At 27.3% G+C, this 27,238-nt stretch overlaps 1 protein-coding gene across 13 annotated transcripts; it reads right to left on the bottom strand.

Annotated features, from left to right (window-relative positions):
* Window positions 1-10,946: 10,946 nt before the first annotated feature.
* On the bottom strand, window positions 10,947-24,948 carry LOC105180286 (pyruvate dehydrogenase E1 component subunit beta-1, mitochondrial-like). Of its 13 annotated transcripts, XM_088879596.1 has the most exons (23): window positions 24,298-24,948; window positions 23,682-23,762; window positions 23,549-23,575; window positions 23,401-23,463; window positions 23,230-23,316; window positions 22,357-22,482; window positions 21,344-21,477; window positions 21,142-21,214; window positions 20,992-21,061; window positions 20,219-20,436; window positions 19,860-20,085; window positions 16,395-19,330; window positions 15,609-15,842; window positions 15,321-15,515; window positions 15,105-15,165; window positions 14,553-14,694; window positions 14,131-14,275; window positions 13,411-13,476; window positions 13,121-13,228; window positions 12,386-12,680; window positions 11,736-12,150; window positions 11,318-11,482; window positions 10,947-11,169 (listed from the first exon to the last, which is right to left on the bottom strand). In XM_088879596.1, exons 1-10 carry the CDS (start codon window positions 24,394-24,396, stop codon window positions 20,429-20,431), a joined length of 768 nt encoding a protein of 255 aa, XP_088735722.1. In that variant the 5' UTR covers window positions 24,397-24,948; the 3' UTR covers window positions 10,947-11,169; window positions 11,318-11,482; window positions 11,736-12,150; window positions 12,386-12,680; window positions 13,121-13,228; window positions 13,411-13,476; window positions 14,131-14,275; window positions 14,553-14,694; window positions 15,105-15,165; window positions 15,321-15,515; window positions 15,609-15,842; window positions 16,395-19,330; window positions 19,860-20,085; window positions 20,219-20,428. The 13 variants fall into 13 exon arrangements, with proteins under 13 accessions (XP_088735722.1, XP_088735727.1, XP_088735726.1 ...); XM_088879601.1 differs by having other exon boundaries at window positions 14,553-15,515; window positions 16,395-16,475; window positions 19,131-19,330; XM_088879600.1 differs by having other exon boundaries at window positions 14,553-15,515; window positions 16,395-16,479; window positions 19,131-19,330.
* Between the last annotated feature and the right edge of the window lie 2,290 nt (window positions 24,949-27,238).

Raw genomic sequence — 27,238 nt, forward strand, 5'->3', positions numbered from 1 at the left:
ATTATAGGGGCAATTAGTTATGAGGTTACGAAGGATTAAATTTTAATTTGTATTTATAATTAAAATTTTATTATCAAAAGGTAGTGGATTTTTTATATAATTTGTACAAATATAAGTTTATAAATTCAAATTATTTTTTATAGAATATTAAATTATTCATTTAATATATTAATAAAATTAGTTACTAGATTATAAATTTAAATTAAAATTTTATTACACTACAAGTAACTAATTTTTGTTTTCAAAAGGTAGAGGGGAAACAATATTTATGAGAATGTATTATTTATACTAATTTATTTTATTAACTTTTTTTATTGATCTTATATAATTTGCACCTCTATGACTTTATTTTATTAACTTCAATGAATCTGTAATAATTTACATGTCTTAATAATTAAACTATTAAACATCTTTAACATTAATTAATTTGTTATTTTTACTCGTAACCAAAATTTTGTTTTGAAAGAAAAACAATAATATGATCCTGTATATTTTTGTATTATTTTTTTTATTGTATACAATTTACACCTTTAGTAATTGAATATTAAATTATTTAACAAAAGTAATAATAAAAATTAGTGTAAGTTATTAATTAAAATAAAAAGTTATGAATATTATTGAAGATTTTAAAATTATAAGGCTAATTTTTTTTTTATTATTTATAATTAAAATTTTATTATCAAAAGATAAGGGGCATTATGGGAATGAATAATGTGATTATTTTTTTAATAATTTATACTTATTTAAATTTTAAGTAACTTACACCTCTTAATAATTAATTATTAAATTATTTATTCAATAAATAATAAAATGAGTTACTAGGATATAAAAGTTTAAATTATAAATTATTTTATATTTTTAAAATTAATAGATTAATTTTTAAATTTTATTACAAAAAAGAAGATAATATTTATGGGATTGAATAAATATGATTCTGTATATTTTTGTATTATTTATATTTAAATTATTTTGTTAATTTTCTAATTGACACCACTTAATAATTAAAATATTAAGTAATTTTATTAATATATTAAGAATATTAGTTACTTTGTTATATATTTAAATTAAAAAATTATCACACTAGTTAATTAATTTAAATTTAAAATTGAAGGATTAAATCTTAATTTGTAATCTTAATTTGTATTTATAACTATTTTTTTATTAAAAAAGGTACTGGAATTTTTTTTATATAATTTAAAACAAATTTCAATTTATACATTTAATTAAAAAATTATCAGATTGTATGTTAGTATTGATAACTAAATATTTACCAAAATAGAGGGGGTGTTTGAAGTATTTAGGAAAATCGATAATATAAACTCATAGGTTTTATTTATATTTTACTAATTTAAATTTAAATTAATTTATTAATTTCTTTTGTTGAATCTGTATATAGAATTTAACCTCTCAATAATTAAAATATTAAATTATTTATTGAATATATTATTAAAATTAGTGACTAGGCTATAAATTTAAATTAATAAATTATCATACTTGAATAAATTTTGTTTTAATTTTTAAAATTAGAAGATTATTTTTTTTATTTTTATAAATTATTTTCAATTTCTAAGATTAAAAATTATTTTATCAAAAAGTAGAAGCTATGTCAGAGTAATATTTATGGGATTGCATACTATAACAACATATATATATTTTTTGTGTTATTTTATTTAATTTGTATGTAATTTGCACATCTTATAAAATTAATTACTATGTTATAAATTTAAATTAAATAATTATCACATTTTTATAAATTGTTTTAAATCTTTATAATTAGAAGACTAATTTTTAATTTTTATTAGCAAAAGGTAGAGTTGTTATATTTATGGGATTGAATAATAGTTATATTTGTTTAATATTTTTTATTACACCTCTGAAATTATTGTTGAATAATTATTGTTAATGTATTCACTCTTGTATATTTTTAGAGCAGATTATTTCTTTTTTTTATATAGACTTTTATTACCAAAAGGTAAAGGGTAAAAGCAATATTTATGGGAATTTATATAAATTATATTAATTCTTTTTTTATAATTGCACTTCTTAATAATTAAAAAATACTAAATTAGTAATATGTAAATATAAATTACTTTATAATATGAATTACATTTATATTTCGTGTATTATTTGTATTTTATTATTGGATCTGTATATAATAAAAATTTAAATTAATTCATTGTATGGATTACTTTTTATTTAGGATAAAGGGGGTGTCAAAGCTTTTCATTGAGAATGAATATATGATTATACTTCAACTTTTTTATTGAATCATATATATATATATATATATTAATTATTTATTTAATATATTCATTAGTTACTAGATTATAAATTTCATTAAAAAATTTATCACATTTGTATAATTTCATTTAGAGAGGGTGTCAAAATAATTATTTATGTAAATGAACAATATAATTTTATATATTCTTTTATAATTTTATTGAATTCGTTTATAGAATATTAAATTATTTATTTAATAAATTAATAACATTAATTACTAGATTATAAATTTATGTTAAAAAATTATATTCTTATACTTTTGAATATTTGGTTTTGAAAGAAAGTTTTATTACTAAAAAGTGGAGGGCCTTATATAATATTTCTATAACTTTATGTTATTAACTTTAATGAATTTGTAATAATTACATATTTTAATAATTAGAATATTAAATTATTTACCTAATATATCAATAATATTAGTTGTTATGTTATAAATTTAAATTAAAAAAGTCTTATACTTCTGCAAATTATTTTAAATTTTTAAATTTAATTAATTTATTATTTTTACTTGTAACTAAATTTTTATCTAAATTTATGAGAATGAATAATATGATTCTGTATTTTTTTATTGTATACAATTTACAACTTTTCTATAACTTTATTTTATTAACTTTAATGAATTTGTAATAATTTACATGTCTTAATAATTAAAATATTAAATTATTTATCTAATATATCAATAACATTAGTTGTTATGTTATAAATTTAAATTAAAAAATTCTAGTACTTGTACAATTTTGTTTAAATTTTTTAGTATTAATTAATTTGTTATTTTTACTTGTAACTAAATTTTATTCGGAAAGGAAAATTTATGAGAATGAATAATATAATCTTGTAAATCTTTTTATGATTTTTTATTGTATACAATTTACACTTCTAGAGTATTAAATTATTTAACAAAAATATTAGTAAAAATTAGTGTAGGTTATAGGTTAAATTAAAAAATTGTGAATATTAATTTAGAATTATAAGGTTAATTAGTGATCCCATATACTTTTTTATTATTTATAAATTTAAATTATTTTATTCATTGTCTTTTGTTTAATCTGTATATAATTTAGACTCTTGATAATTGAAATATCAATAATTTAATATATCAATAAAACCAAAAAATTATCACATTAGTATAATTTATTGTAAATTTTTTTGATTAGAAGATTAATTTTTTAGTTACCAAGTACAAATTGAAATGGATAATATGATCATATGTATAATTTTAATTTAATTTATTACCTCATAATATCAATTAAATATGTAATTTAATATAAAGATTTGATAAAAAAAATTAATAAGATAATTTAAATATAAATTAATACAAACTATTAAAAAATATACGAGATCAATAATTCATTCATAAGTATTGTTTTGACACCGTCTACCTTTTGGTAATTAAAATTTAGTTATAAATGAAATAAAATTTTGAATTACTTTATACAGTGATAATTTTTTAATTTAAATTTATAAATTAGTAATAATTTAATATTTAATTATTAAGAAATGCTAATAACATAGTTTATAATTTAAATTATTATAAACGTCATATTACTCAAATATTACTTTGACGTGTTCGGGTAATAAAAATAAAAAATTAATCTTGATAATTAGTAATAAAAATTCAGTTATAAATAAAAATAAAATGTCAAATCTTTTAATAGTAAAAATAGATATAAATTTATTACTTCATAACTATTAATACCAATGTAATTCAATATAAATTAGTAATTAGTATAAATAATAAAAAAAATATACAGAATAAATTTAACAATTAATTAATTTATAAGTTAGAAGTAAAAATAACAAATTAATTAATTTTAAAAGTTTAAAATAATTAGTACAAGTATGAGAATTTTTTAATTTAAATTTATAAATAACAACTAATATTATTGATATAATAGGTAAATAATCTAATATTTTAATTATTAAAAAATATAAACTATTGATTCATTATAGTTAATAAAATAAAGTTATAGAAAATTTATTTAAGGCCCTCCACTTTTTAGTAATAAAATTTTCTTTCAAAACCAAATATTCAAAAGTAACTTTCTTATTCGATATGGCGAATTCTTTATAGAATTGATTTGAAATCTCATTCTTTACTTTAAAATAAGTATGATAAATATTTAAATTAAATTTATAACCCAATAACTCATTTTATTGATATATAAAATAAATAGTTTGCTATATTCATTTCCGTAAATAATGTTTTGATGCCCCTCTAACTTTTCATAATAAAAATTTAAAATAATATTTTAATTTAAAATTAATACTTTAATTGGATAATTTATTATTTTAATTATTAAGAAGTGCAAATTATATAAAGATCAATAATCTTGGGACCATGAATTTAAAACCTCTATCATATGATTCAAATTAATTATATATTCAAATTAATTATATAAATAATAAAAATAGTATAGGATGATATTATAAATTCTCATAAATATTGCTTTGACCCAACCTTTTGGTAATAAAAGTCTATAAAGAAATAAAAAAACTAATCTTCTCTAAAAATATACAAGTGTGAATACATTAACAATAATTTCAGTGGTGTAATAAAAAAATATTAAACAATTATAACTATTATACAATCCCATAAATATGACAACTCTACCTTTTGGTAATAAAAATTTAGTTATTTAAAAAATTAAAATTAATCTTCTAAATGTAAAAATTTAAAATAATTTATACAAATGTGATCATTATTTAATTTAAATTTATAATCTAGTAACTAATTTTATAAGATGTGCAAATTATACACAAGTTCAATAAAAAATTAAATAAAATAACACCAAAAAAATATATGGCGTCATAGTATGCAATCCCTTAAATATTATTTTGACATAGCTTCTACTTTTTGTTAAAATAATGTTTTAATTTTATAAATTGAAAATAATTTATACAAAAATTAAAAAAATAATGGTCTAATTTTAGAAATTAAATTTATTCAAATATGATAATTTATTAATTTGAATTTATAGCCTAATTACTAATTTTAATAATATATTCAATAAATAATTCAATGTTTAAATTAGTAAGAGGAAAAGAAATTATTTAAATAACATAAATTTAAATTAGTAAATATAAATAAAACCTATAAGTTTATTTTTTGGCAGTAAATATATAACTATAAATATAAATAAATAATAAATAATATAATTTAATAATTTATCAAAATCTAATAATTGTTTAATTAATAAAAATCCACTACCTTTTGAGAATAAAAATTTAGTTATTGATACAAATTAAAATTGAGGGATAAAATTTAAATTAATTAGCTAGTGTGATAATTTTTTAATTTAAATATATAACCAATAATTTTCTTAATACATTAATAAAATAATTTAATATTTTAATTATTAAGTGGTGTTAATTATATACATATTCAATTAAAACTAAGTAATTTAAATTTAATTAAAAAAAATAATACAAAAGTATATAGAATCATATTATTCAATTCTATAAATATCATCTGCTTTTTTGTAATAAAAATATAAAAATAATGTATTAATTTTATTACACAAGTATAATAATGTTACAATTTAGATTTTTATATCCTAATAACTAATTTTATTATTTATTGAATAAATAATTTAGCGTTTTTATTAAGAGGTGTAATTTCTATAACAATTTCAATAAAAAAAAGTTAGTAAAAGCTAAAAAATACTTAAAATTTATGAAAGTATAAATTATAAAAAAATATATATATGAAGTCATATTATTCACTCAAATAATATTGCTTTGACAATCCCTCCACCTTTTGATAATAAAAATTTAGTTATAAATAAAATTTAAAAATTAAATTCTAATTCCAAAAAAAAAAAATTCTGATAATTTTTTATTTACACTTCAAGTAACTAATACATATTCAATAGAAAAAGTATTAAAATTTAAATTAGTATAAATAATACAAAAATATGAGAACATATAATTCATTCTCATAAATATCACTTTGACACCCCTCTGGTAATAAAAATTTAAAATTTAGAATAATAGTGTGATAACTTTTTAATTTAAATATCTATATAATAAATAAATATTTTAATTATTAATTGGTAATTTGTACAAGTATGATGAATTTTTAATTTAAATAAAATTTTAATTATTAAATGGTAATTTGTACAAGTATGATGAATTTTTAATTTAAATAAAAAAATATTAATATATTATGTAAATAATTTAATATTTTAATTATTGAAAGTGTAATAGTATTAATATCATAGTAAATCCTCTCCTTCATATAATTGTTATATACAGATTCAAAAAAAAAATTAAATAAAATAATTTAAATTTGAATGTATAAATTATAAAAAAATAAATAAATAAAATGATATTACTTATTTTCATAAATAATATTTTGTCACATTATGTACCTATCGATATAAAAATTTATTTAGAATTTTTTAATATTTTAATTATTAAGAGGTGTAAATATGATCATATGATCGATTTCTAAATTATACTAATGTGATAATTTTTTAATTTTATTGATATATTAAATAAATAATTTGATATTTCAATTATCAAGATGTCTAAATTATATACAGATTCAACAAAAGACAATGAATAAAATAATTTAAATTTATAAATATCACTAATCACATTATTCATCCCATAATGCCCCCTCTATCATTTCATAATAAAATTTTAATTATTAATTAATATAAAAAATTAACCTCATAATTTTTAAAATCTAATATTCACAATTTTTTAATTTAATTTATAACCTACACTAATTTCTATTCATATTTTTGTTGAATAATTTAATATTCAATTACTAGAAGTGTAAATTGTATACAATAAGAAAATAATAAAAAATATACAAAATTATATTATTCATTTCCGAATAAAATTTAGTTACAAGTAAAAATAACAAATTAATTAATACTAAAAATTTAAAAACCAAGTATTAGAATTTTTAAATTTAAATTTATTAACAACTAATGTAATTGATATATTAGATAAATAATTTAATATTTTAATTATTAAGACATGTAAATTATTACAGATTCATTAAAGTTAATAACATAAAATTATAAAAAAGGTGTAAATTGCATACAATAAAAAAAATACAGTATCATATTATTCATTCTCATAAATTTAGATAAAATTTAGTTACAAATAAAAATAACAAATTAATTAATTTTAAAAATTTAAAATAATTTGTACAAGTATGAGAATTTTTTAATTTGAATTTATAACATAACAACTAATATTATTGATATATTAGGTAAATAATTTAATATTCTAATTATTAAAAAATGTAAATTATTACAGGTTCATTAAAGTTAATAACATAAAGTTATAGAAAAATTATATAAGGCCCTCAACTTTTTAGTAATAAAACTTTCTTTCAAGACCAAATGTTCAAAAGTATCTTTCTTACGTAAATTGGTTTGAAATCTCCTTGTAGTGTAATAAATTTTTAACTTAAATTTATAATCTAGTAACTAATTTTATTAATATATTATATAAATAATTTAATATTCTACAAACGAATTCAATAAAATTATAAAAGATTATATAAAATTATATTGTTCATTTACGTAAATAATTATTTTGACACACTCTCTAAATGAAATTATACAAGTGTGATAAACTTTTTAATGAAATTTATAATCTAGTAACTAATGAATATATTAAATAAATAATTTAATATATATATGATTCAATAAAAAAGTTAATAAAACAATTTAATTTAAGTGTAATCATATATTCATTCTCAATGAAAAGCTTTGACACCCCCTTTATCCTAAATAAAAATTAATCCATACAATGAATTAATTTAAATTTTTATTATATATAGATCCAATAAATTATTTAAAATATTACAAGGAATTTAAATGTAATTCATATTATAACCTAGTAAGTAATTTATATTCTTTATCCTAAATAAAAATTAATCCATACAATGAATTAATTTAAATTTTTATTATATATAGATCCAATAAATTATTTAAAATATAAGTAATACAAGGAATTTAAATGTAATTCATATTATAACCTAGTAAGTAATTTATATTTACATATTTAGTATTTTTTAATTATTAAGTGCAACTTAAAAAAAATTAATATAATTTAAATTATTTGTAAATTATAAAAATGGTACAGGATGATATTATAAATTCCCATAAATATTGCTTTGACCCTCTACCTTTTCGTAATAAAAGACTATATAGAAAAAAAATAATAATCTGCTCTAAAAAAGTGTGAATACATTAACAATAATATTCAACAATAATTTCAGAGGTGTAATAAAAAATATTAAACAAATATCTCTATCTTTTGCTAATAAAAACTAAAAATTAGTCTTCTAATTATAAAAATTTAAAACAGTTTATAAAAGTGTGATGATTATTTAATTTAAATTTATAATCTAGTAATTAATTTTATAAGATGTGCATATTAAATAAAATAACACCAAAATATATATATGTTGTTATAGTATGCAATCCCATAAATATTATTTTGACTTAGCCTCTACTTTTTGATAAAATAATTTTTTAATTTAGAAATTGAAAATAATTTATAAAAAAACAAAAATTAATCTTCCAATTTTAAAAATAAAAAATAAATTTATTCAGTATGACAATTTGTTAATTTAAAATTTATAGCCTGGTTACTAATTTTATAATATATTCAATAAATAATTTAATATTTTAATTATTTAGAATTTAGGTTAAATTCTATATACAGATTCAATAAAAGAAACTAATAAATTAATTTAAATTTAAATTAGTAAATATAAATAAAACCAATGAGTTTATATTATCGATTTTCATAAATATTGCTTCGAACACCCCCTCTATTTTGGTATTAAATATTTAGTTATCAATAATAATAAATAATTAATTTAATAACTTATACAAATTTGATAATTTTTTAATTAAATTTATAAATTTAAATTTGTATAAATTATATAAAACTTTTTTACAATAAAAATTTAGTTATAAATACAAATTAAAATTTAATCCTTCAATTTTAAATTTAAATTAATTAACTAGTATGATAATTTTTTAATTTAAATATATAACAAAGTAACTAATCTTCTTAATATATTAATAAAACTACTTGATATTTTAATTATTAAGTGGTGTTAAATATACATATTCAATTAGAAAATTGAAAAAATAATTTAAATTTAAATAAATATAAATAATACAAAAATATATAGAATCATATTATTCAATCCCATAAATATTATCTTCTTTTTTGTAATAAAATTTAAAAATTAATCTATTAATTTTAAAATAATTTATATTTTAAACTTTTATATCCCAATAACTCATTTTATTATTTATTGAATAAATAATTAATAATTAATTATTAACAGGTGTAAGTTCTATATACAATTTCAATTAAAAAGAAGTTAGTAAATTATTCAAGTTAAAATATACTTAAAATTTAAAAAGTATAAATTATTAAAAAAATAATCACATTATTCATTCCCATAATGCCCCTTATCTTTTGATTATAAAATTTTAATTATAATTAAAAATTAAAAAATTAACCTTATAATTTTAAAATCTGAAACAATATTCATAATTTTTTATTTTAATTTATAACCTACACTAATTTCTATTAATGTTTTTGTTAGATAATTTAATATTCAATTACTAGAGGTGTAAATTGTATACAATAAAAAAATAATACAAAAATATACAGGATCATATTATTGTTTTTCTTTCAAAATAAAATTTTGGTTGCAAGTTAAAACAAATTAATTAATGTTAAAATGTACAATATGAGAATTTTCTAATTTAAATTTACAATATAACAACTAGTATTATTGATATATTAGATAAATAATTTAATAGTTTAATTATTAAGACATGTAAATTATTACAGATTCATTGAAGTTAATAAAATAAAGTTATAGAGGTGCAAATTATATAAGATCAATAAAAAAAAGTTAATAAAATAAATTAGTATAAATAATACATTCTCATAAATATTGTTTCCCCTCTACCTTTTGAAAATAAAAATTAGTTATTTGTAGTGTAATAAAATTTTAATTTAAATTTATAATCTAGTAACTAATTTTATTAATATATTAAATGAATAATTTAATATTCTATAAAAAATAATTTGAATTTATAAACTTATATTTGTACAAATTATATAAAAAATCCACTACCTTTTGATAATAAAAATTTAATTATAAATACAAATTAAAATATAATCCTTCGTAACCTCATAACTAATTGCCCCTATAATAAAAAATTATTATTAGTTAAAATAATGATAAGTTTTATAACCTATATATTGAATATGAAAACTAATAAAAAACCTATAAATAATTAATATCACCAACATTCAAATAAGGTAAATAAAAAGAATAAAATAAACATTGAACTAGAAGTAACTTAGAAAATAAACAAATATATATATATATATATATATATATATATATTCAAAAAAATTAAGATAGGAAACTTAAGTGATTGAGTTAAGTTAGAAGTTGAAGCAATATGTGTTTCATTTAATGTTCACACAAATAAAAAGCATATTAAAGAATAAACATTATAAAATCACCAATAAAAAAATTATCAATGAAAAGCGCATCACATAAATTTAAGTATTGTGACCAATGGATTGAACTTCGTTGGCTTCTTGTCAATAGACTGTGTGCAAAAAGAAACGAATGGTTAGAAATGAACACAAATAAATGAAAAATCAATTTGTTTATTCTGTTTCTTTCTTGAGGTTGGAGTACGAATGAAAAAGAGCTACAATAGGATGAATGAAAGGGAGCTATAATAGGATGTTCTCACCGTGTAAAGTGAATCCATGTTCTCACCGTGTAAAGTGAATCCGTGTTGATCGGCATTGGAAGATTACCCTCCTCAGTTCAGCAACTGTTTTCATTCCCTGTCATGTCTTATTATGTTCCTACAAGGCCGTCATCATAAAGTGGTAAAATCAGCAACTGTTTTCATTTCCCGTCAAATCTTATTATGTGGCTACGAGGCCTTGTCAGAAAGTGGTACAATCGAAGAACTTCAAGCTGAGTACAAGCACGGAAGAGCATAGTGTATACCACAAGAGGCATCTATTTTTCAGACGTCATTCCAATTATGAGAAACAAGGCAAGTCACTTTTTCGAGAACTCCCAATACTGACTTATCACTGTTTGGAAGAGACTTCCAAGTAGGAATCCACCTTCATCCCTTGAACTCTCCAGGCTGGAAGGAGCCACCTAAGACTGCCCGAAACACAGCCCATGAACTCTCAATTGAAAGAAACAACACAATCAATGCTAGATAAGTTTTAACATCTACATAATCATCTTCTGCTGATAAAGAGGAACATTAACAGTTTCATCATTTTGCTGTAATCTCATACAATATCTCTTTCTGCATAGAAGTTGAGCAGTTAAGCTTAACTACACCTCAATGTTTGGGATGAAAACAATGTTGGTAAGCCAACTTCCAGATTAACAAAAAAGATTTACTAACCTCAATTTTGGATGGACTGCAAACCAAAAGCTCTACTCAGAAATGTCATCCATGCTCCCAAAGTCTACAGAATCACAGAGAAAATTAATGCATTCTTTGTCAGCAGCACAAATGCATAATAGATACCCAGATGACAAGACCTTTTTTAGAGCTGAAGTGATCAAATTCTCTAGGTCAAGGAGTGTATCCACGAGGTTCAACTCAAAAATTCATGGCAAAAGAAAATTCCCCACCAAGTAAAAGCCAATAATATCTAAAATTGCTAGTTGGCATGCTTAAATGTAAGCTACCAAACATAGAAACCACAAACTCACTAACGAAGATTTTGCCAACATTTTCATCCCCCTATTTCCTTGTGTTGTTCTCCCTTTAATGTACCAGGGCTTAGGCCATACTTCTCCAAAAGATTGACTCCCTACAAAACGAGAACAAGCAGGATTAACAAATATTTCCACAAGGAAATTTGACTTTCATGACGTCTTGGTTAATGTTATTATAGCAAACAATGTACAAAACTCAGTTTCTACCAGCAATCGTTCTCGCTAAACTAGGAAAAGCAAATAAAAACAAAGTACTTTAATAGTACAACAAAAGATAAGGGTAAGCAATTGGTGCCCTCTGGTTCAACATGTTTTAACTAACAGTACTACCTTATATTGTCCTCAAGCAAAAGTCTCAACCTTAGGAATGTCTTGCCACTGCTGCCGTGATCACATGGATCACAGGGATGCTACAGTCTCAGCACTCATAGAAAGTGGAACATGGACTTGGCCAGCAGCAATAGCGTGATAACTCACTTTCTTTGGCTCAGTGCTTGATCAGATGAAGAATCAGATTCGAGGTTTTGACCCAGCACACATACTTTGGCACATAGATTGAATCTGATCCGCGCATAATTGCATATCATTGGCATATCAGAAGGACCTTGTTTCTTTCTTACCAGACCTGCAAATGATCATATCAAAGTACAAACCATAAGTCACTGCCATATTTTCAACATAAATAGATTAAAAAAAAAAAAATAGCACTACAAGTTCTCATGCACTACATCCAAAAGTGAATGTTGTTGCACCAGAAAATCACCATCAGCAAACTAGGCATACATAATACTACTATTTTGCAAAAACAATGTATAATAAACTTTCTTGCCCTTTCCATTTCTAACTATTTCCATATTGTATGCAAAACAAGAGTCATTTAATTACTCACACCACAAACTTACACTATTGTTTTAGCACTACTGCATATGCCCAAGCAAATTTTCATAGAAATATGAACTTTGAATTAGTTTAGGAAAAGTAGCCAATATGTTACGAGAAAGGGAATGCCTATAAAATTATAAATTTTCAATAGACCATTTTCTGAGTACAAGGAGGAGAAAATACTTTAACCAAAGTTTGTGTTGGGAGACTTTGCATCTCTTGGGAGACTTTGCATCTCTGATGTGATTGTGGCCATCATCACCAGCACCCCAATAATTAAATGTGCTGCAACTGGCTAACAATAGATAGTGAGCAGCTGCTTAAATAGCAACACAAGACAAAACACAAAATCCCACAAGTGACACATGAAAATAGTCCCTGCTCATGTTTAGAATCTCTCTTCATTTAAGAATCTAGCTTTTTCTTACTTAAGGTTGGACTAGGAATGAAAAAGAGCTATAACACGTTCTCACTGTGTGATGTTTGACAGGCACTGTTAGGTTTTGTTCCCTCCTCAGTTCAGCAGCTGTTTTAATTCCCTGTGATAGAGAATGGAACACGAGTATATGCATCAACTTTTGATCTGCTAACTTGGCAGAGTTTCATAAACGTAATTTTCAAGCAACAAAGTCTAAAAAATAACAAAACGACAGAAAGTATTCAAACATAACAATTGTGGCCAGTCGCTGCACCCAAATCATATCATATGCAAAAACTATTGAAGGCACTGTTTAACACTTCTCTTTTCATTCTTAAGAGCAGTAATTATACTAGAAGCAAAGAGAAATCTAGCAGAAACATTAATTATGAGCAGCTTATTATGGTGCACAAGCAATGCAAGAAAAAAGATTTTCTCAAGGATACATGAAATTATATCACATGGTATATGTAAACCAACTTATTCCGCTTCTGTCAGTCAATTGTTGTTTATTACACTTAAATCAGCAATATTATTTCCTCCCGTGCCCCTGTCTCCAACCATGAAGAAAGAGAAGGTTGGTTAAGAAAGAAGAAACAAGGGTTAAAGCACCAAAACCCCAGCATTCCTTCTCTTTTTTTCTTTCTTCTACCAATAACATGAAAGTTCAATAGCACCACTAATCACCAAAACCTGAAATAGAATACTATTTAGGAAAATGAAATACACATGGAGAGGATTTACTATGAAAACTAGAAGTCAGGAGAATCCTTACTTGTCAGACAGCTGAAAATTTTCGCATTGTTTGCAAACCCAAGGATTTCCAGCAACCATCAGAATGCAACCGCAGCAATGCATGCAGGCATGCTGTATGTGCACCATGATGAAGCGTAACTTCAAGCGAAATATTTTCCACTGAGCTACATAAACAAAGTAAGTTTGAGAACCAAAAAATGGGAGCAGCAGCCACAATTCTACTTCATATGTGTAAGGACGAGAGTCGCACAAAGAATGAAATAAAGGCATAGGGCACAACATAATAAACTAAAAATTGTATATTAAGCTAATGCACTTAAAATTGTGATAGAGTAGGACAATAACAAGAATATCAAAATTGATAGATGCTAAAATAAAATGATCCCTGCTTACAACACTGAAAAGGACAAGCAAACTTTTCGAATTTGATAGCGAAATTACTTTGTTCATTAACCGTAGATCCTTTGATGCATGGCCAGAATGCCTTTCTTCTTGTTGTAGTTGATACACCTCTGCAACACCAGGCCAATAATCTCGATAAAAGTATGGTAACCAAGTTGCAGTTACCTTTACTTTACATTCACTGGTGGACACAAAGAAATGGTCATAGAGATTAGTAAGGTCAACTGCAATATTTTACCTTGCAGCTTTTCTTAGCATGGACAAGTAACTGAAACCAAGGCGATAATTCAAGTAAAATAGTGGGACAAACTACCTCACAACTCGCAATCTATAGTCTCATGATCAAACAATCATCAAACTTACCACTCCCTAAGTTCAAGCGAGTTTGGTGTCTTCTGAATTTCTGGGTGGCAATACAAATGTAATCTTCCCCTTTCATAGAAGGGCAAGATCATATATAACAGCTTGTGAAACCATGCTTTTTGCAGTATTCTAAGAATCCAATCTAAAAATATAAGAACATGATGGGTACTAACACAACAAAAATTGCAACTATAATGTCGCAAAAGAGCAAGGGTCCAAAATACTTGCCAAAATTTCATGGTACACAAATGTTCACAGAACCTCTCCATTGACTGCTTTCACCTCAGGCCTGAAATACTTAAGTGAGTTTACGATGATGATAAAAGTCTTTGATCAACATGCAAACACTAACATTCAGGGCTCTGTATAGCCATGAACCATGTGCATGAATGTCTTTACCAATCACAACAAAATCACAATAAACAGACAACACATAATACTTACCTGGCTTACCCACTGTAAAATGCTGTAATATGATGCCAGACTTGTCCTGGGGTGAACAACTTTGTCAATGGATAGCCCTTTCATATTCGGCTTTCCAGACTTAGATGCGTTCTCTGAATGTAATAGCGGATTTTACATCTTAGATTTTTCCATTTCCTTCTCAGCTTACAATTGCAGTAGGATCACCTATGGCCTCTGGATGTTGGCATTTTCGATGTCATGCTTTTTATTTCAATCATTTTGTAACTTAATTGTCGAACACTTACAGAAACTTCCATTTTGTCTTACCACTGCTGCCATGATCACATGGACCACAGGGGAAGCTACAGTCTCAGCACTCACAGCAGTCAGAGATAGTGGAACATGGGCTTGGCCTACAGCAACTGCATGATACCTCTGACTTTCTTTGGCTCAGTGCTTGAATCAGATGAAGAATCATATCGGGTCTTGACCCAACACACATGCTTTGCCACAGAGATCGAATCTGAACCACGTATGTTACATGTTTCTTTCTTACCAGCCCTGCAAATGATCACATGAAAGTTCAAATCACAAGTCGTAGCCATATTTTCAACATAAATGGATTTAACAATAAGAACACTAGAATTCTCATGCACTACATTCAAAATTGAATGTTGTACCATAAAATCACCATAAGCAAACTAGGCGTACCTAATACTAATATTCTGCAAAGAGAATGTATAATTATACTTTCTTGCCCTTTCCATTTCTAACTAATCTCATATTTTATGCAAAACATGAGTCATTTAATTATTCACACCACAAACTTTGGAGCTGTGAAGTCTCATGGATGGTAAATGGTCGCATAGCCAACACATCATTTTCAGCATATGGACATACATCAGGCATAGAATATGACAAGTAGAAGAGTAGTTAATGCTCGTTACATGAGTAAACCTGATCCTTACGCTATTGTTTTAGCACTACTGCATTTGCCCACACAAATTTTCATTGAAATATGAACTTTGAATTAGTAGCCAATATGTTACGAGAAAAGTAATGCCTATAAAATGATAAATTTTCAATAGACCATGAAAAAGAAGGAGAAAATACCTGAACCAAGGTTTCTGTTGGGAGACTTTGGATGTCTGATGTGATTGTAGTCATCATCACCAGCACCCCAATTCTTAGCAACTGGCTAACAATAGATAATGAGCAGCTGCTTCAATAGCAACACAAGCAAAACAAAAAAACCCACAAGTGACACATGAAAATATTCCCTGCTCATGTTCATAAGCTCTCTTTGTTTCAGAATCTACCAACTATGCATAAGGATCTATAGAAGGAACCAACTGCAGATCAGTGAAACTTCATCTCAAGCAATACAGCATGAAGTTTTAACTCAAGATCAGGACTGAACATTCGATTTCTATCCTCATACATTTATACTTCATTTTCATCTCATTGAATCATTAATATGAAATAAATAAAATAACTTACATATTGTAAGCATGTAAATGTATATGAAATTAATATCTTTACTAATTATAATAAAAATATTAGTTAGCATATTCTAAACTAAAACCATAGACTATAATCAAACAGATTTTTAAATAAAACGAAACTGAAAAGAGAAGATATGAACAATAAAAGAAAAGAAGTGTAAAGTAGTATTTGATACGTAAAGGCTTCTCTTGATCCCATTGGTGAAATAATTATTAAGAACAAAAATAAAGAGTTAAATCTCACTGCTATAACTTCCAACTGTAACGTGTAAAAAACTGTAACCTACCTTACACTCCCACTCCCACTCCCACTCCCATCCTCCAGGAAAATGGGGTAACTTAACATCATTAAAGTATGCAATAAATTCTTTCTTAATCACTTGAAATAAGCATGCATAAGAGTTTTAAAATATATCTTATCAGATTCCCCCACACCGGAACCATGACTGTCCTCAAGCATGTCTCAATCCAATTACACGAATTATCCAAGTAGCAATCCTCAAATTTTCTTTCATGTCATTCAAGTATATCCCCTACACTAATATGACTTAATAGTATAAGAAGAGCCAGCAATATTGACAAAAGCACTTGCAGCACAACATTCAACACACAAGTATCCCATTGACTTCATCAAAATAGAATGAAACAAGTCTCAGCACTCTCACAAGGGTATCACTCTAATCACTCATAAAGTGTTTAAGAATTTGGGTTCCACTCAAATCAATGCATAGAATGTCATTACCATAGGCTTGCTTGTGAATCAAATCTCCTCCACCAACGAAATGAAAATTAATACATGAATCAAAGGGTCTTTCCATGGGTTGTAATGGGGTTTAGGACAAGGTGTGGCAAAAGATAGGCTGAATTGTGGCTTATGAACTCAAAGGAGTGATGCTGACCTAGTTGCTTATCCTTCCAACCCTCACTGCCGTTTAACTCGATTCAAACGATTTGAACCATCAAACACCTCCAATTTTTCCTTTTGCTATTTCTGTTTCTCTCTTTTTTTTCTGAATCTTTTCTTCTTTCCTTTCTTGTTTTCTTCTTTTTCTTCTCTTTATTCTTTCTGTTTCATCATTTGCTTTGCATTTCCTCATCCAATTTCTTTTTTTCTTTTGTTTCTCTTTTTTTTCTCAATCTTTTTTCTTTCCTTTCTTTTTTTCTTCTTTTTCTTCTTCTTTTTTTCTCAATCTTTTGTTTCTCCTTTTTCATTTCCTCGTCCCATTTCTTTTTTTTCTTTTCTTTGGGACTGGCAGTGCATCGCTTGTATGCAACCTCATTTCATTCACTCATTTTCATGTCAATTAACAAACAACCAAGCCAACAACACCCCCTTGAATGGGTTCAAAATCATTTCAGGAGATAATCAAGAAGGGGATGATTAAGCTTATAACGCGGTTTAACCAACAAAGGAAAAGCCAAGGCTCAAATGAGTGTTGCTATGGGTGAATTCAAGGTAGGCTCTTTTGTGGTCAATGGGGTATTCCTAACTGCCCTTATCACTTTCATGCACAAATCTTACAAGAATGTGAACTCAAAATGTATTACACAAGCAAGTTCTAGAATGGACACACTAAGTTTGATGCCCTCAATCAAAAGTAATGTAGGAGCACTATTTAGATGAAAGTGCTTTGGCCCAAAAGCTCACACAAAGGCTCTTGTGCTGATTCTTGAACATTGCTTATTTGATGCGGTCAATGGAACACACTTCACACAATTTTTTTTTTTAATATGCCACTAGTGCTAGTTTCACCTACTTATCTCGACTTATACCAAAAATTCCTATTAATCTAAGGGATAAGACAAGACAACAATAAGAAAATTCAAGTGCTACCACAGGATAATTCGCATATTTTTCTCAAGACACTAACTTCCTTCACAAGTTTCAGTGTTCATTAAAAATTGTCAACCCCCAAATAATAATTTTCAGTGTCCACACATCCACATTCCAACAAATTAATTCCCTGACTAATCTAAGACTATTGTCACAATGAACATTGGGCTTCAATCTCTTGTTAAAGGTTGTCACGCTAATTTGAGAGATATCCCAATGATGTAGCCTAAATTTCAGAGGATAAAGGCGGTTAATACTCAAGCCCGTGACCAGCCGATATATCTGTATCTCATTGCTCCCAAAAGTGATTCTTTGCACTAAAGATATGTATAATGATTATCATTTCTTGTGCATTTTCAAGTGTCTCTATATTACTTACTGTCCAGAGGTTATTAAAGTTCCAACTATTTCACAAATCCCTGGGAACAAGGTACTACTTGGTTGATCATAACTATCAGCAGCAATCAAGAAGAGCAAGTTTTTTGCATAAACAGAACCTCTATGAAATACCTTATTTTCAAACATAGCTGTAAACCTCTCATCGTTGAGAACTTCACTCGTGAGACCTTTCTTTTTCTTTGATGTTTTCTTAGCATCTGATGTTTCTGAGCATCAGCATCATCAGCTCCCTTATTCTCATTCAGCTCTTCCTCCTCCTCAAGAAGTCGGGCTCCCAGAGCCCGATTAACTTTCGCCAGCTTCCTCTTCATCTGCAAGATGAAAGATAAATGAAATTGAATTCTCAACACTTGATAGGAAGAATGATATGAGTTCCAATATTTAAGTATGAGTCATAAGGCAGTTGAAATTACATAAATATATACATAAATGTATATACACATAATCTTTACTACGTCATAAACTTTGTTCAAGTTAAAGTGCAACGTACAATGGAGAGAGTGCTTATAATAAGTTGATCGGTTTTGATCAATAACTAAATCATCTAGCATTTAGAGGTGTATCAAATACCATCTTGTTCTTCTCAAGGTAATCAATCCTACCAAAGTAATTATCAAAAAAAAAGATTAGCAGTAACACTAAACCAAGCAACTAACAATTCCCCCCTCAAGTTCCCTGTAACAGTCAATTTCTTTTCCTTTTTTCTTGCCCTTTCCTCTCTACTGCTCTGGCTTTTCAAACCCTAAATAAAAGAAATAAAAAAATCGAGAAGTGGAAACATGTAGGTATGTGGATGGGGTTTGATGGTGGGAAGCGAACAGTAGTTTTGAGAGTTTTTACCAGTGGGGTTTTCTTTCTTGGATTTTTGTGTCACATCCACCTCCAACACTGCTTCTCCTGGGTGTGCTGATTGGTGAAAGAAACACATCTTCGCTTCCATCAACCGGAGTAATAAACCCTCCGCCAGTGGTACTAAACCCTAGCCCCTCTGTTGGTTTTTCCTCTCTGTTTTTGAGGGGTTTTTAGAAAACCCTTCTTTTGCCATTTATCCTTCACTTCGTAAAATCTGCAGATATGACATGATATTGAAGACTGGATTAGGTAAATGTGCATTCTGAATTTGTTTTTATGTGATGACTTCTGCATGCACAAAGAACAAAATTTTGTTCATGCTGTCCAAATGAAAACATGTGCCTCACCTAGGAGCTTGTACTTTCTTCTTGGATTTGGCCTTTGTGTTTTCATGCTCATCTTCTGACAATTCACTCGCTGATGATGCATCAGAATCACCAATAGCCTTTTCATCCTCTTCTTCAACAGCTTCAAAATGCTCCTCCAGCAAAGATGGCTTTTTTGTTGTTGATGGCATTGGGTGCAAAGCCAGGTATTCGTTTGAGAATTCATCAACCTCAAAGTCCTGCAAGCGGTGTGAAGAAACGATACATAATTTGGCTGCTGTTTGGACGTAAACAAATTCCAATACATATGTTGTCAGTACGAGTCCAAAAGTGATGCCATCATCATTAATGAATCTTTCTACATTAATCATCAAACAAAATCCACCCAATACATTTGTGTACTATTCAAAAGGTTGTCACGCTAATTTGAGAGATATTAAAAATAAATAAAATTCAGAGTTAATAAGTGAATTTCATATTGAAACTCCAAAAATGTACATGCCCCAAAGATGCAGATAAATAAGGAGTGTATATTGAAGGTTATGAATGTCAGTTTTCTGAGTACACACTTCTTTAAATTCTGAAAAATACAACTCAACTAAACACGCATAAGAATTAGTTGGACACCATAACCATCGCTGCCAGGCAGGTGATTTCTCTTGCTTCTTTGCAAGGCAATTTATCTTCAGAGGTTGTAGTCTAAAACTATCCAGGGGTTTAATAAAGAGCAAAATCATGCTTGTAAATCATGTCTTAAGAGTAAGTTTTAATTTATTCACAAATAAATGACAGACCTTTAGAGCATAGCCAACCATCTTCGAGAAAGCAGTGATTGACTGTTACATCATTTCCTTCACGTTCTATCTGTCAAAAAGCTTTCATTGATGAGAAACAATTAATATGTAAGTTGAAAGATACAGAATAATACCCTCTTGAAGTTATACCTTAGCTTTCCCAATAGGAAGACAGAAACTGGAATCAAGAGCCTCAGCCGAGACAGGAAATGATTCTCCATATCTATACAAGAAAAGTTAATCCCCCAAGGAAAAAATTTACACAAGTTAAGATTGATACAAAATTATGTACAGATGCCAAGCTACATTCATAAGTAGGCCTGGTGAAAATCATCACTGTCATACAACTTACAACAATTCATTTTCAAGGAACACGACAGGATCTGGATCCCTTATTGCAGCTTTCAGCAGGCCTCGTGCATCTTCTGAAGAATATAGAACCAATACCTTTAATCCTGGACATGAACCATACCATGCTGCAAAGCACTGCAAATGACACAAACTCGGTTTACAAGGCAAGAAATGTCCAAATGTTGCAATGACTATGTGTATGTCAATCAAAATTCTTCTCCAAGCAGGGAATAACTGAAGATGGGTATTAAACAGCTAATTCTTTAGTCTAAGTAAATATTGATTTATTAGGTCATTGTATAACTCAAAGCAGTGACCAACTTTCCCTATCAATACGAAGGGCCTTCTAACATTAACACATGTTCCACTATTGGAGATAAAAATTAGTTGCTTTGGAATACTGTTGTGGTTAAACTTGATCATACAATGGTCCATTAATAGAACTTTTTGGATGGCATACATCATAGGCCAGAGCCTGATGGTAAGAAGCACGACAAATAATTTTTTTCTTTTCCCAATTTGAGAGTTTCTTCGTAAATACAAGTGCGATTACTCATGTATCCTACCTTCTAGTGCTCCCCAAATATGAAGGATTCTTTCTTGTATTCTTTTGGAACATGCTACTTCAAGTCAGCTTCATTGAACAGGAAGCATCCCCCTCACCTTCTTGAACATTTCTTAATTATCAGGTTAGATGCATGACATAAAGCATTTTAGTCCATCAAAGGGATCTTTTTCCAATGGTTTTCCATTTAGTCCTATGTTAGTTGCTAGATATGAAATAGTCAGTGATGTCCTATATTCTCTCTCCCTTAACCAGCAGCAGAAAGTCACTTCATCTAGAGTTACCTCTGGTTTAGGATGTGGAGCACTGGACAGTGTATAGACCAAAGTGGCATGGCAGTGCTCTAGGTCAATAACAAGATAAAGATGTAACTATAACACTACTCACATGCTTAAACATTACAAAGACATCTCAACTAGGACTTCCTGCCAATTGGTTTAAATTCATACCTGCGAATGTTGAGCACCTACGCCAGCAGCAGCACCATTTGGGCCTCTGAAAACAATAGGCACTGATATCTGACCGGCAGACATGTAATTTGATTTTGCAGCCGAATTAATAATGTGATCAATGGCCTTCAATCACCGTGTAAGTTGCCTCCCAGACATTGTCTTAACCATTTTTGTTTTTATTTTTCTGTATTAAAGAATGCATATAAAACTCTTCATGTTCAGAGCATTGAAAAAGCTCAAATTGCACCCATAAAATCCTCCATAACCTCCTTTATACTCAATCCCCACCCCCTAAGACAAAAACAAAAAAGAAAAAGCTGAGTTACGAGAACTTCTGACTTCATAAAAATGAAAATGAGAAAGCGAAGTACGACATTCATTCACACATATGGCGAGGTTGACACTGAATTGTTCAGTCTTATTCTCATTGATAAAATGACTAACCAAAGGTGATTTGTGGCATCTATATTCAGAAGAATGCAGCAACCAGTGAAATTTTTTTCTCAATTTTTCCAGCGAGGACATATCCAAATTAATGTTTGCCAACAATTAACACAGTAATGTTCTTTCCATGGCTGAGCTTGTGTATCTTGAGATAACATCGACATTGACCATTTTAAAACAAAACACAAACCCAGAGCTGCTGTATTATGAAAGAATAGCCATGAAATAGGAAGTGCAACAGCAGTACAGGATCTTAAATGTATCAAGGTCCAGGATAACAGCAGGAAAAAAAGGGTTGCCACTTGCAGCAAAAAATTGCAGCCGCGGAGATGAAATTTTAAAAAAGGAAGGTATTAGTGGAAGTAAATATTTCCAAGTTTCAAAACCATGAAACCAAAACATCACTTGAAGCAAAGAAATGCTCACCTGCATTGAGAAGTTAAAGGTCATAAACTCTATTACAGGCTTTAGACCAAAATATGCTGCTCCAACTCCAATACCGGTAAATCCAGCCTGGAACAGTGTTATATGGTTGAGCATTAAATGGTTATCACTCAATCCAAATAAACAATTCATGATTACACGACCAAATCCTACCTCGGTGATAGGTGTATCACGAACCCGCTCAGGGCCATATTTCTTCAAAAGCCCTCTGGAGATCTAATGAACATGTGTAAATCAATAACTAGTATGTAAGACCAATATTTTCCCTTAAACCTGAGGTGATAATTGAATTGACACTCACCTTATACGCAACTCGGTACTCACCAACCTAAATAACAACAGAAAACATGTCAAAAAGTTTATTAGAACAAAAAGTACAAATCAACAACATAGAAAGAACTTTTCTCTCTCATTCAAACCAATAAAAACTTCACCTCTTCACCCATTAGAAAGACTTTGGGATCAGCAGACATTTCTTCGTCAAGTGCTGAATTTAAAGCATCACGGACTGTCATCTGCAACAAAGGACGATAGAAACATCATTCACCATGTCTAACGTATTATACGTCTCTGTGATTAGAGACAAATCACATAGAAACTTGAATAACCTTAAATGAACATTCACCTCCAATAAATACTTGCACTATCAGTAGCACAAAAACTGGCTATCCAACTTTTTATACATAATGATCAAGTTTTTTAATACTCTCACAGAGAGGAGTAAAAGAAGTAAACAAATAAATCTCGTGCTCTATAGTAATTTTACAAACCACCGGATAAATACCATCTTGTTCTTCTCAAGGTAATCAATCCTACCAAAGTAATTATCAGAAAAAAATTAGCAGTAACAGTAAACCAAGCAACCAACAATTCCCCCCTCAAGTTCCCTGTAACAGTCAATTTCTTTTCCTTTTTTCTTGACTTTTCCTCTCTAGTGCTCAGGCTTTTGAAACCCTAAATAAAAGAGATAAAAAATTCGAGAAGTGGAAACATGTGGGTATGGATGGGGTTTGATGGTGGGAAGCGATCAGTAGTTTTGAGGGTTTTTACCAGTGGGCTTTCTTTGTTGGATTTTTGTGCCGCATCCACCTCCAATGCCGCTTTTCTTGGGTGTGCTGATTGGTGAAAGAAACACATCTTCGCTTCCATCAACTGGAGTAATAAACCCTCCGCCAGTGGTACTAAACCCTAACCCCTCTGTTGGTTTTTCCTCTCTGTTTTGGAGGGGTTTTTAGAAAACCCTTCTTTTGCGCCTGCTTTTCTTGTACTGAGAAGTAATCAGAGGGGGGAAAGGAGAAATGTAGGTGAAAGGGTTCGATGGTGGGAAGGGTTTTTTACAAATGAGACCTTCAAGAATCTGGGTCCTCCACTTCCTCTGGTTCTTGTGCAGAGAAATCCAAGAAAACAAGAAGCAGAACATTATTTCATTGATGACTTTCCATTGTGACCACTATGATTGGCATAATGGTTGATTCCTTCGTTTTCCATTTGGATAAAGAACCCTTTTTGTGTCTAAGCAATGGCAAGAAATCAAGAAAAAGAGACGAAGGGAAAGAAATGTAGCAAAAGCAAATTGGTAAGGGAGGAGGAATTCCCTTTCCTTGGGGAGCCCATACTCTTTCCTGTACTTCCAAGAAAGCAAGAGAAAAAGGGAAAACAAATACTGCAATTTTGACGAGGTGGCATTCTTGAAGCCTGCACAAACATGACCTTCATACATACATATATATATATATATATATATATTGTGTTGTTTGTATCTATTATATATTTCATATTTAAGTATTTTTTTAGTATTTTTTGAAAATATCTTTGTAATATTTTTAATTACTTTTTCACCCTCTAAGTTTGGATATATGATCAATTAAGTGCAGAGAAATGTCGATTACGAACTACCTGAAAATTCTTATTTTAAGTACTTCTTTAGCCTTATGATTGAATAGATCAAATTTCGTTTCTACTACAGACACGAAAATATATTGTTTTACAATTTGGTCATTTATAATGATGCATTTAATAAAAAAAAAACTAGAAAACAATATGAAATATAAAAATAAAGTTAACATTAAATTATACATATGACATTGTTCTTGAAGAACAAGAAAATATGTACTTATTAAAAGTTCAGTAATCAACTCAACAATATTGCATACATTTCACTGGTTTTGTACTTAATTTCTTAATAGATCATTATGATATAAGATAATGGTAGATTTATTCAGATTATTCACAAAATATTTTTTCTATAACTCTCAATTAAATCTTATATCATAATTTTGTTTTATCTTCTAATGAATAATATATTTATTCATAGATTATATTACTTAAACATCAAAATATCAAAAAATTATATTCATTTTTTAAAATTATGTTATTTAATATAAATTATTTAATATGTCTTTTCTCCTTTCGATTTTTTTTGCTGCCTTACTTCCATCTCGTTGTTGGCCGCCACCGACGGCCATCACATGTCGTCGCCAGCCTGCGACAGTAGTCGCCATCACCTATTGGCCTGGATCTGAGCAACAACGGTAGGTCATTAAGTGAGTGACGTCGCCTAGGAGAAAATTTTAAAAAGAAATTATCACATCTCTTTATATAAAAAATTATCATTAAATATCATAATCCAAATATATTATTTCATTATTTCATGTACTTTTGTAAAAAGACTTTCACTAGGGCTGACAACGAGTCGAGCTCGGGCCTAGTGAGTCGAGCTCGAACTCAAACTCGAATTAAACAAGTAAAGAATCCGATTAGTATTAAACAAGAATCCAACAACAAGACCAATAAAGAACCCGGTTAGTATTAAACAAGAATCCTTGAAATGTACCACCAAAAAAAAAAAAAAACACCAGAAAAGGCAGAGTTGTGACATCTCTAGTCATACTGATAAATCTTTAGTTCTTATTTATACTACAAATACACTACTTCAACAAACTTAGTTTGCTCTAGTTCAGTTTTAGTATAGGTTTCTTCTCTAACATAAAATTTTCAGAAAAAGAAAAAGAATGAGATGAATTTAGAAGTCTTTTTTTCCACAAGAACTTCCTCTTTTTTCCTGGGCGTTTTTGTGAGTTTTCAACAGAGAAAGAAGATTACCTAGAAGCCGCACTCATTGCTGTCTTTGTTGCCGACTTGCCTTTCTTGTTGCCGTGAATTTGGGGGCTACGGTTCTTAGAGAATGGTTTGAGGAAAGAATGGAAATAGAAAGAGAAAGAGAGAAAGAAAAAGGAAGAAGAAAAGAAACGATAAAAAGAGAGAGAAAGAGATGGATTTGACTTTTTGTGTTACTATTATTATTATTATTATTATATTATTATTATATTATTATTATTACTACTATTATTATTATTATTATTATTATTATATATCATGAGATCGAATTATCAAATTTTTACATAGATATAGTTGAAATTATTATATGTTCACAATCTGCAAAATTTATATATTTATAAATGTTAGTATAACCTTGATGTAACTACCATCTTATATTGTTGAACAACATGGGTTACTCAAACCATCAAAATTCAGATCAAACCATTAGATATGATAAACATTACAGAAAAATACATTTGGTAAAGTTTTAAACTTATTGGATATACGGATGTGGAGATATCGTACTCGAAAAATAAGAGTAATCATTCAAGACGGTATATCGTTGAATCAGGCCGTGTGATTTTAAATTATACCGTTTGATATGATCTAATTGACACAGTCTTGTGTATATTTAAATTTCGTAAGAATCGGGTGCCCGAATTTTAAGATATCGTAATTATTGATTAAATTTTTTAATCTCATTATATATATAATCAAAAAATAATAATTAGAATTGTTCAATCATCATCATTAATAATTTTTCAATTGAAATTTTAACAAAAAAATATAAATTGTATTTTGCCCCCTTTCTTATCTTGAAAATGCTAAAAAATAAAAAGGTCCTATGTTGAGAAAATAGGCAAAAAAAAAATCTCTATTCATTAACATTTAG

This window comes from Sesamum indicum, linkage group LG4 (genome assembly GCF_026168435.1).
Source record: "Sesamum indicum cultivar Baizhima isolate 11 linkage group LG4, ASM2616843v1, whole genome shotgun sequence".
Classification (NCBI taxonomy): domain Eukaryota; kingdom Viridiplantae; phylum Streptophyta; class Magnoliopsida; order Lamiales; family Pedaliaceae; genus Sesamum; species Sesamum indicum.